At 33.3% G+C, this 12,695-nt stretch overlaps 1 protein-coding gene and 1 non-coding gene across 2 annotated transcripts in view; one reads left to right on the top strand and one right to left on the bottom strand.

Moving 5' to 3' along the window:
* Positions 1–12,695, top strand: part of LOC111043958 (twitchin) — a 226,797-nt gene that overhangs the window by 178,192 nt on the left and 35,910 nt on the right. The window contains 9 exon segments of the mRNA XM_039442103.1: positions 266–568; positions 2,826–3,428; positions 4,175–4,393; positions 5,095–5,336; positions 7,237–7,463; positions 7,621–7,928; positions 8,958–9,152; positions 10,747–10,934; positions 11,898–12,173. Coding sequence (XP_039298037.1) covers positions 266–568; positions 2,826–3,428; positions 4,175–4,393; positions 5,095–5,336; positions 7,237–7,463; positions 7,621–7,928; positions 8,958–9,152; positions 10,747–10,934; positions 11,898–12,173 — 2,561 coding nt within the window.
* On the bottom strand, positions 1,632–1,740 carry LOC120355099. Its single transcript, XR_005573432.1, has one exon. It is a non-coding gene; the product is annotated as a U6atac minor spliceosomal RNA (small nuclear RNA).

The following is a 12,695-nucleotide window of genomic DNA, read 5'->3' as shown; positions in this document are numbered from 1 at the left end:
AAAAAAAAGGCAATCGGTGCTTAGCGTTGTGGTCTTTCAATTGTTATATCTATGATTATATTATTTCATGAATAAATAATTGATTGAATTAAATAAGTATTATAGATCGCTTGAATAATATCTGTATCCTATAATACTATCTGTATCCGTCGAGTATTACGTGTACTAACTGTAATACTATAATATAAAATATTTTTTATCGGTAGAAAATAATGTATTCTACCTATGAGAGCTGAAATAATGTTTTTCCTGTCTTTTATTACAGACGAGCCTGAAGCTCCAGAGAAGCCAGTCGTAACAGATTGGGATGAAGATCATGCCGATATTGCTTGGGTTAAGCCCAAATCGGACGGCGGATCTCCTATCACAGAGTACATTATTCAAAAGAAGGAGAAGGGCAGTCCCTATTGGGTTAATGCTGTTACTGTACCCGCTGCTCAAACATCTGTAAGTATTCTTCAATTTATCCTACAAATAACATTTGTTAAACCACAAAATATTTCAATAACATTGATAAATTCCAAAAATTTGAAAGCAATCTTTTTCTTCATAGTGAATAAACACAATAGTACTTAACAAGTCCGGTATTGATAATTTACCGCATAAGTATGATTGTTTTTCTCAGAATTATCATACGAATGCGGTAAATACGTTACCGTGCAAGTTACGTACAATATTTTTTGTCATACTTATCTGAGAAAGAATAATATTGCTGAGAAATAGAAACCATTACCTGCTGCTGCTCGAGCTACTGCATTCTATAAACATGACCTAGCCCGTAGCGCCTAGTTCATAACAGACAGACCCTTCGAGCTCAAATAAAATAATAAAGGCCTAAATTATAAGATTTCTGATGAGTTCTTATAACTTGAAACTCCTTAAATGAGTTCTTTAATTATTTGAGTTAGTATATTAATTACTCAGATGTTATTGGGACTCAGTAGAGTCCTAACATACTCGACTGTAAAGAGAACATATGATCTCTTTACAGTATAGTATGCTGTAATGAAAATCACATGTTTATTTGTTCTACAATCAGCTGTTTACCGGCTTGATTTCATGAATGTAAAACAGCTGAAATTGAATGACTATGACAAAAAAATGTTGTGAACCTCTAGTTACATCTAACTAGTGGTTGACAATGTGTCTATTCATCACTCAAAACACAACTATAATCTATTCCTTCTCATGGCTCACTTGAAATTGTTTCATCTTATTTGATTGAATTGTTGCATTTCATTCTTCATTTTCACGAGAATTAAGTTGACTATTTTTGGTGTACACAACAGAACTTATAACTCGCTCAGTACACTCACTCCATTGATTTGTGTACTAGTAGAATAAATCAAATTAATCGATTGAAAAATTACATTGAGTAGTTGGATGGTCTCTGTTCTGACTCCACTCTGTTTTGAGTGAAAAGCAGTATTTCAACTTTTTTCTCTGCAGTAGAACCTACATAATTGAAGAAATAATTATACTGAATCACGCAAACATTTATTTCAGTATGCCATTATTTTTCACCAGTATTAATAAGGTATTGTTAACGAAGAATTATTCTTCAAAATTATTGTTAATAGTAATAATTCTGTTAACTCTATAATTTAACTTTTATTCTACAAGTAAATAGAAGAAAATGGTGTTTAAGATTTCTGGGCAAGCCCAGATGTGCCTTAACCGGTATGTGTGTTTCCATCCTTGTTTAGGAGAGTGCTAAGTATCTCTCCTTTCATACTACACAAAAGCTGTTGCTACAAATTTCTGTATATATGCTGAAGAGCTCCTAGTTCCGAGATTGGCCTTGCGAGAACTTAGATTTTTTGAGAGATTATAACTCTGAAACAAAAGTGGTTGGATGACTAGGAATGGATCCAATTGATAGTATATCCATTTCATCAAAAGTGTTTATACAGTTCAAATGAATATTATCGCCTACTGAGAAGGAATTAGATAAATTTCTTGACGTAGTTGCAACATTCTCCCCTAGATCGCAGTGAGCAAGTCAATTCAGATATAATATAAATATTATCAACTTTAGTGTTGATAGCTGGATTAGCCTCCTTCTATGCATCTATATCTATCACTATACATTCAGAACTCTGTGGCATAAAACAGCATACTGCAGAAAAGTAGGTACCAAGTAGGTAGCTAGTTCAGAAAAATTACAATCCATTACAAATCTTAATCATTCATTGGCTGCCTTAAAATTACAAATGATCGAACATATGTAATTTAATAGGCATCACTGTAATACACTGTTATACAAGAATGTGATATTAAAACTTTAAAATAGTCCGTGATGAAACATAAAACGACAGAGCTAGGACAAATCCTGTTTTACACTCAACCTGAAACTCTACAATGGACTGAGAGAGGTCAACATGGATTTGTTATTCGTGTATTTGTAATTTCTGACTGTTTTTTTTGACAGCTCCACCAAATTTCTTCTTTCTAAAATACCATTGTAATTAAGAAATTGATTGTTTTTGAAGAGATATTGTGGTATTTCTCCATAATGAAAAAAATGAGACACAGATGTTGTCAGTTAATCTGACACTTAAGTTGTCTTTAATTTTGTTTCACAAAAGGACAATGGTTTCGGGGATACACCTGCCCCATCTTCAGCTGAGAACACCAGTCTAGCTGAGGATGGGGCAGGTGTAGCCCCGAAACCATGGTCCTTTTGTAAAACAAAATTAAAGTGATATTGACAACATCTCTGTCTCATTTTTTCACCATTGTAACTCTTAGGTTTGTGTTACAGAATTTCATGACATGAATCTAAGTTTTGAATATGTTATTTATCTATATAAAACTTATTACAGTGGCACCAAAGATCAAGACACCATTGAAGGACATTGTGCTGAAGGCCGGCACTATCCTGCACGTAGAAATCGACTTTGTCGGTGAGCCACCTCCAGAAGTGGTCTGGACGGCGTCCAGAGACGAGGGTAGCCGCGAAGTGACAACCGACGCTAGAACCACGGTCACTTCGATCGGTTACCACACGATCATCCACACAGTCAACACGAGACGTTCGGACAGCGGCTCCTACCATCTGTTGCTAAGGAACAGTTCCGGAACGGACGAGGGATCATTCCAGATAACAGTTCTCGACCGTCCGGGACCACCGGGAGAACCTCTTGAGTACGAGGAGATTACAGCTTCCAGTGTCACTCTGAGCTGGCAGCCACCTAAAGATAACGGAGGCAGTGAGATAACCGGTTACGTGATTGAGAAGCGTGATCTGTCCCATGGAGGTGGATGGGTGCCTGCCCTAAACCATGTCAAGCCGGGTGTCAGTCATGCTACCGTTCCGAGACTGTTGGAGGGTACCAAGTATGAGTTCAGAGTGATGGCTGAGAATCTCCAGGGACGTTCTGAGCCGATTACAACAACGAAACCGATTGTTGCCAAGAATCAGTTCGGTGAGTACAGAACACTATTTAACTTCAGAGTGAGCAACTTTTGTTGAAAGAATTGCAACATATAAACAATTGCATTAGTATGGTTTTCTATTTCCGCAAATTTAATGTAGAAAAGCGTTTCGAAAACGGTCAACAGATACATTACAATTAGCTTGATTGAGCAGATTGAGCTACATACCAGTAAATTTGAGAGTAAATTCATAATTCTACAGCAGTTTGATTCAATAATTCTAGTTATGAATATATTGTCCATGATTCCATGTAACGTAGTTCATTCCATATAGTCCATGATTCTAATGTAGTTTTGAATCAGTTTTAAACTGGCTTTGTTTAGTTAATTGTAGACAAGCTTTCATTCTCGGAAATAGAGAAGGCTTAACAGATCCCAGCTTAGTTCACTTTGATATATTCCACTCCAGTAATATCCAGTTTTACTTCCATCCAATTTTACTTTAATATCAAAGTTTCTTCCATTCTCATTATCATCGCAATATTTTACTATGGTGTTAATGTTGACTCACCCTTCCTAATAGCCGATGGCCTAAGTAGGGATATTTTCTGAACAATTAAACATTACGTACGTAGATGCGTTGTATGTATTTATTACTTTATGATGATGTACTGTTTAGTGTAATATTTAATCACTTTTAATTATGTCCAATGTACAACCAACTTTATTGTAACTATTTTAATAGAATAACATTTATTTTGATTTTATTCGATTTTGACGTGGTTGGATATTGCAGACGTTCCTGGCAAACCTGGTAAGCCTGAAGCAACAGATGTGCACAAAGATCACATCAAACTGAAGTGGACCTCGCCCATTAGCAATGGTGGCTCACCAATTATTGGATATGACATTGAACGTTGCGACAAGTCCACTGGACGTTGGGTTAAGATCAACAAGGAACCTTGTCGAGTAAGTTCACATTTCTTCCATTAGTTTCTCTTGGAATTTTTGGAACGTATCTCGTTCCCTTCCTCACAAGTATTGATCAAATTGGACCTTATTATTTGTCCCATTATCAAGTGTCAAAACTATATTATTATTTTTTTTTTGTAAAATAGTCTACGCTTATACTTGAAATAAATTTTAATGTTCATGACTAGGCTATACTGGGTAGAGAAAGTTTCCAAATAGTCGGATAAAACTGTTATCATATTAGGATACCAACAAGTAAGGTCTCATGATGTACAATCAATTTATTGACAACCAAAAAATCAAATCGAATTAAATGAAGAATGTAAATAAATACATAATTATTATGTTAGAGAATTAATTAGTTATAGTGAGGGAATGGTCATTATTGATTATCAAATCAACAAAATTCTTAATCTACTTATTTTATATTATGATTTCATAAATGATTAAAATCTCCAAAAGATTCTGTAAGCATGAATTACGCTATTGCTCTACACTCTCATGATTGTTTTTTCTTAGCTAGACTTTACTAAGTATGTCACTCATTTGAGAAAATTCCTGAGACATTATTAATTTATTGTAACTGAATAGCTATAAGTATATGAAATTTTGTCAATTATTTGAAATATTGTCAATTATTTTAAATATTGTCAAAATATTCAGTGTTTCAGAAATATAACTTTTTTCGCCCAGTTTTTCAAAAATATTCGTTCAAGTTATTTTTTCAAAAAATAAATTTTTAAGACTGGAACATATCCACAACAATGCAAATCAAGATTCTTGAGTCTTGTCGCTAATGATGTTAATATCTGTTTTCCATCACTCTAGAAAAACCAAAACTATTCTTGGATGGAATTATTGGCAAGAAGATCAAGGTCCGTGCTGGAGAACCCATTATTATCAACATTCCATTATCTGGTGCTCCCACTCCAAAGATTGAATGGACCGTTGACAGCGGCAAGCTCCCAGTTACCCATAGATTGACTGTAAGTTACTATTAATTCACTTTTCGTTATTGCTATATTCATGTGATTTCACTCCGTGAATTTTTGTTAGACCAAAACTTTTCGTGGTTGTTATGTTTGTCAGTATCTATTTTTATGTATAAAAATGTTTCAACAATGACAGACACTTTAAAAATAATTATTTTTCTGTTGAAACTACATGAGTTCTTGCTGACATTATCTCATCTCCACAATCACACTTTGGAGACAGCTTGGAAGGCTTTTCTTTTTGCGAAATGTCATTTCAAAAGCTGATAAGACCCTATCAAAATCAATAATTTTCAAAGTCATTTGCTTTATAGAGACGAAATTTAGTAGTTCAAACGCATATTCTTATTGTACGCGTATGTAAATCATAATTCATTTTCAGTTTCTCAGAGGAAGAGTAACGTTCAACTGCTTGAAGCATTGTCTTCATTTCATTCTATAAAATGTAATTATTGCCAGAGACTAAGTAGATGCATTCACCTTACCTGTGTTAATTTTTAATGTATTTGAATATTTTCAGTTCCACAAGCACATTAGTTATATCTTTAAGGCTCATAAAAATGAATTATAAATAAAAATATAAAATCTGAGTACCATTTTTAAATTATTTCGTCACGACATGTTTCGGCTACTAATGCCATTATCAAGACTTGACTTCACACCGAAACGTGTCGTGACGAAATAATTTAAAAAGGATACTCAGCTTTATATTTTTATTTATATTCAAGCCCTAAAGAAGAAAAGACAAAATGAATTATTCTTTTACAAAAGATGCTGTGGATTAAAGAAACGAGACGTAATCCATGTTCTTACCATAATCCATCATTATTGTATATAATAATAATAATTGGGGCTTTAATAGCTTGGGGCTTTTTAATAATATACTCGCATGAATTCTGCTTCCCCATAGTTTTGCTTAGTCTGGAAGTATTGTGGAAAAATGGAATATAGGAATTAATCTGTCTTATTATCTTTTTTATTGTTATCACCACTTAAGGCTGTGCAAAGGCTAAAAATAAACTTTCTACTAGTGATATTTTTCAAAGTTTTTCGATTTGTATATCATCAAGCTATTAAAATGAAAAAGTTTTCTCAGGAAAACATTTTTTCCAATCATTACTTTTTGAGATATAAGCGCCAAAAGTTTAAATTTTTGGGACAGAACATTTCAAATTCGTTAAGAGACAAATCCATGAGATTTACAGGATAGATTCTTCATGGTATTGTTGATCTAGTAAAACAAAAATTTTCTGAAAATATCAATTTTTGAAAAAGTTATTTAATTTACCAAAAATAACTCAAATGAAAGTTATTTTTGGTTATTTTTAGCAAATTGAATAACTATCTTAAAAATTGATATTTTCAGAAAATGTTTGTTTAAATAGATCAACAATACCATGAAGAATCTATCCTCTAAATCTCATGGATCTATCTCTTACCGAATTTGAAATGTTCTGTCCCAAAAAATTAAACTTTAGGCGCTCATATCATTCTCGCCATCATTGTCACTTTTCAACATTAATTTGAAAATGTGTTCAAAGTTATTTTTTTCTTTTCTTACATAAGTTTTAGTAATCTTTTGTTCTGAATATGAATTCTATTTTAGTTTTCTTGTGATGTTAAGGAAGCATATTTGGGTACTGTTGTTACGGTTGTAAAATTGTGAATAAATAGATACTGGTATAATTTAGGAAAAACACGATGAATAAAATACGAATAAGAAAGGAACATACAGTACATTCTTATAGTATAGAACCACTTTTACCTCTTATAAACAAATAACTTCTTATAAGTATTTAAAACTTAAATTCCATAAGTACACCTGTACGGATTTAATTAATTTCATTTTTTCTCCTAATCATTGATTAATTATTTTATGTGTTTGTTTGTTCAGGAGGATACCACAGCCAATGTAACCAAACTCCGTATTGAGAACTCAGTACGTTCAGACTCTGGAATTTACACAGTGAAAGCATACAACGAGCATGGAAAAGACTCGGCTGATATTGAGGTTACAGTAGTAAGCAGACCTATGATGCCAAATGGTCCTCTTGTCTACACTGGAGTTACACCTATTGAAATGTTTGAAATGGCACGTTCTCATGTGGACTTTAATAATTTGCTAAAATACTCAACCATCTGCTAACTTGTTATCAATTCAGTTGTTTTCTTATCAAAGATTAGTGTATTTCTAGTTATCCAAGTCAATACTTCTAATATGAATGGTTTCCACTTATCACATGTTTATCATTATGAAATACGATTAATTTCTCATGTAATCAATTTTAGGCTACATTGTGGAGATGAGTGAAGCAGGAACAGACAGCTGGAAGCCCGTGCCAGGCTTCTGCCCGAAGACATCTTTCACGGTAAAGGGCTTGACCGAAGGCAAAAAGTACATCTTCAGAGTGAAGGCAGAGAACATCTACGGTGTATCAGATCCTCTGGAAGGCAAGCCAGTTACGGCCAAGAGTCCGTTCGATCCTCCAGATGCTCCAGGACAACCAGAAATCATGGAGTACACTCCGAACTCTTGCACTCTTACCTGGACACCTCCCACCAACTCTGGAGGCAGACCGGTTACAGGTACATTCGCAATCTATATTTTCACCTTTATCAAATTCATTCGATTTGCTGGAGTGATCCATGGTATAGTATAGATATAGTGCTTGCATAGCAATCTTGAGTTCCCGGGTTCTAACCCACATATGAACAAAATTTTTTAAATTGTTAAATATCTGGAGTGATCTGTAGTCTAATAGATATAGGGTTTACGTACAGCCTGGAAGTACCAGGTTCAAACCCAGATATGGACAAAAGTTTTCAAACCCGGTCACTCCCGTGTTATCGGATGGGTACGTTAAAATATTATGGTCCCGGCTGGTCGTGAAGCTCATTGACGGCTCATATTATATATTCAGGCTATGTGGGGCCTTCCCGTAAGGGACTTCACACAAAAAAATTAATTCCAAATAATAAATAATGAATAATTCATCTTGATACTGGAGAATGCCATTATACTTGGAAAAATGTCATGTATATGGGCAAAACGGATACCTATTGAGTGTTTCATTATACATAATAATATACAATGCTAATTTAAACAGGAAACACACGACACAGATAGATTAAAAACACTTAGAAACTTACATTATTTTCGGAAATGTTCGATGGTTTTGCCAACCTTCCTCAAGCCGAGCAGTGCTGTTTTGTTGCTCAGTTTAAACCCAGTTTGAAGGTTGGCAAAGCCACCGAAAATTTCCGAAAATAATTTATTTATTTATTTGAAAATTTACATAATGTAAGTTTCTAAGTATTTTTAATCTATCTGTGTCGTGTGCTTCCTGTTTAAATTAGTATTATAAAACTGTAAAGTGTTTTCTTTTATGTGCTACATAATATAGGATTGTAAATTGAGTGTGTAATTGAAGAATTTTGAAGTGACACATAGCCTCTAGCTACATTTGGACTGTTGTAAAAATTAGAATTGGAACCGTTTTGGGCGTAGTCTAAGCCTGTGGTACTTTCCTGTAAGTTGTATAATTCTGAATGATTGAATATAATATATAATGTAATACACATCGATGATCTAATGTTTTCGTTTGGTTTGGACAGGTTACTATGTTGAGAAGAAGGAGCGCGGAGGTGAGTGGCTGAGAGCCAACAATTACCCGACTCCCAACACAATGTTCACAGTTCACGATCTGCGTGAAGGATCTCGTTACGAGTTCAGAGTGGTCGCTGTCAACGAAGCTGGGCCAGGAAAGCCTAGCAAGCCCTCCGAATCCATCACTGCTTCTGAGCAGAAACGTGAGTAAATCATCAATCAATACAAATCTCAAATCTCAATCAGTAAAATCAAACATTTCTAATTCTCTACCCAATGAGTAGTTTCCATGAATAATAATAAATTGAATTTAATAATTGCCGAGTTAGTACTCTAGGTCCTCTCTGCCACACCACCCTTAAATATTTTCCATGGAGGAATTCATTCAAAGTTCATATTTAGTTCAGGATAAAGCCTAGCTTTGGATGAATAATCATGAGTATCAAATTTTGGTAAATAAAATTGAATTTGAATATGGACATGAATAAATGTAGCACCTTATCTTAAAATATTGGTAAATGGTTATTAGTTGAAAAATAATAACATAGTACCCTTTTCAAAACGTTTCAATATAAAATAACAAAATAAAAAATAACCAGTTTCGGATGTTCACTCCAATTTCAAGTGTTTAAAATAATAACTATGGCATTACTTTTAAACTAACAAATTAAGTAGGCCTAGCCCTGAAGAAATACGTTTTTAGGAAGAATGGTTAATAGGTTATTATACAGGTCAACCAACAGGTTATTTATACTTCTAAATTCAATACCCATTACAATAGTAATATTTTTTCAAGTATTTTTTAGGGCTAGTTGGAAGTATATTTTGAAAGAATTACCAGTACCCTTACTATTGTATCATTCTATTTTATTTCATTCACTACATATTGACTATAGAATTAACACAGATCTAACTTAGTCTAACTTAAATCCAACTCGGATCTAATTTCAATCTTACTTAGTCTATGGTACAATAGAATTATATATACAATACAATTGTATTAAGTATATATATACAATAGAATTGAAACAGGATACGTATACATTAAAAACTACCTTACCATCATTCAAAAGCAAACACTGGTCTGACGTTTAATAGTGTATTGTTGGAGTCCACAGATTTCTAGTTCAGTTCACTTGTTAATTCTCTCAATTTATTTGATACTACTTGAAAGTGTCTGAATAGAGGTTTCAAGTGTAGATTAATTACGGGCCTTATTTTTTAAATTTAGTGTTGTCTAACTTGGGCTTGCTAATGCGATTGAAATGTTCGATCATTTACTTCTACAAGGTTGCATAAATATTTTTTATTATTCAAAAGTCTTCTATCCATAATTTTTATTTATATTCTGTAGGATTGGTGATGAACTCCTACAAACCATTACAATAATATTGATTACTTCTTCCATGTCCAAAAATTTGTATTTCTCCACTGCTTTAACCGCAATTAATCACAATCATTACTGCTTCAACCGCAACCAAATACAATCTTAAATCAGCTGAGCATATTGAGCTTATAGGTGGAAAATGTTTATTCCTGCAAAACTAAGGATAATTTTTTTCTCAAATTTGTTTCAACTCGTAAAGTATTTGGTATAATTCATATTTTCCTATAATTATTGATCCGATTTTCCGTATTGGTTTCCAGTCACCCTTTTTGGAGATACTATTGTTCTTGAAGGCATTCTACAATAATTTATTAAACAGGGCTTTCTCTATATTTAAGTCATATTTTGATTTATTTTTTATACCTGTGAGCTTTAATTGAACCAAACTTACGTTTGTTTTGTGCTTACAGGTAGACCAGATGCCCCAGAACCACCCAAAGCTGACAGAATCACGAAAGACAGCGTCACGTTGTCATGGAGACCACCACGTCATGATGGAGGTTCTAAGATCAGGGGATACATTCTCCAGAAAAAGAAGAAGGGAGATGCCGATTGGTCAGATGTGAACGATACACCAGTACCAAACTGCCTCTACACTGTAAGCTTACACTGTTGCTCTTAGTCGTATTATACTGTATTTTTAACTTATTTATCTACAAAAATATAGGCCTAATTTTGAATTGAAAATGAATTTATTTTTTGGAAAAAGTTGAATTAAGGCTCATTACATTAAGTAGGCCTACATACTCATTGATATTCCTCCATTTTTTTATAAAGATTTGACTCCCTATTAGATCCCTAATAAGTCTATAATATATTTGATGACTATAAACGATGACCAGATATATGACCATATATTTGACTGTGTTATAGGACTCTTATATTAAGCCTTAGTGACGTAGAAAGAAATGTTCAAAGAGATGTATTATAGTAAAAGAGATACTAGTTTTGTTTTTTTACACAATATTGATGATGGTCGAAAACAATATACAATAACCCGTTATACTATATGAGTAATTTGTCCAAATTGTTTTATTTCGAAATACTGTTTTATATTGTTGGCATGTTAACATCTCTAGATGTTGAATTATATCATTAAACAGGTCAATTTCATAGATAGTCATACTCTTTTAGAAACGTTCAATTTCAAAACTTATTTGTATTTTTAATGTTTCATATATCAATCTGTCATATATAAGAATATTTCATATTTAGTGGGTATCAATCATCATAAAAAACATCTCTAACACAATAAATGTTCAAGTAATGTTGGAACACTAATTTGTTCACTCGCGTAAGTTTCACTAGCTATTTTACTCCAAAAATCTATTAGAGTTCTGATCGTTCAGCCATTTTACTTCAAAAATCCATTAGAGGTCTGATCATAAGAGAGGTCTTAGCTCACACCTGTTTCCTCGCTCTTTCCGAAAACTCTGTTCAATATGGACAGTAATGATTGATTGATAATTGATTATTGTTTATAATTTATGATTAATCAGTCTTAGACATATTGTTGGATAAATTATAAGGAATGGGTGATAAAAATGTTGTATTTTATCAGGTACCCAACTTGAAGGAGGGTGACGAGTATAACTTCAGGGTGAAGGCCGTGAATGATGTGGGTATTTCCGAGCCTAGCCGAACAAGTCAGAACATCTTGATCGAGGAACAGCCCAACAAGCCAGTCATGGATCTTGGAGGTGTCAGAGATATCACGGTTCGTGCCGGGGAAGATTTCTCGATTCATGTGCCTTTCACCGCTTTCCCTGCGCCCATTGCATCATGGTTCATGAACGATGCCATTATGGACGAAGATGACCGAAGGATACATAAACAGGTGAGTCAATCTAATCTCATCTACTGTTTTTTAATTAGTCTCATATTTTATCGTAGAATAAACCACATTTAATCAGTTCTGAACGAAAGAGGAACAGTGATAAACTTATATTTAAATACAGTAACAGTTCATGTGTGTGATATTTTTATTTATTTACTTAATCATTCAGAATTACACAACTTACAGAAAAGTACCACAGGCTCACGCCCTAAACGGTTCCAGTTCTAATTTATACAACAGTCCAAATGTGTCTAGATTATGTGTCACTTGAACATTCTTCAGTTATTACACAATCAATTTACAATTCAAAACACACAAAAATCATTTTCAAATTAAGAAAATAATTCCAAATTTAACTACCCCAATAATTATGGATAAATAATTTGATATTATCATTTCATTCATTCTAGAGCCTCGACTCAACAAATGCGAGCATATACGTCATATATTAATTAACAATGGAAATTAATAAAAAACATAATATATAAAAAATAGATAACCAAATAACAATATAGAAATGTT

The sequence above is a fragment of the Nilaparvata lugens genome, chromosome X, assembly GCF_014356525.2.
Source record: "Nilaparvata lugens isolate BPH chromosome X, ASM1435652v1, whole genome shotgun sequence".
Classification (NCBI taxonomy): domain Eukaryota; kingdom Metazoa; phylum Arthropoda; class Insecta; order Hemiptera; family Delphacidae; genus Nilaparvata; species Nilaparvata lugens.
The sequence above is the reverse complement of the archived record's forward strand: the minus strand, read 5'-3'. Positions and strand labels throughout refer to the sequence as shown.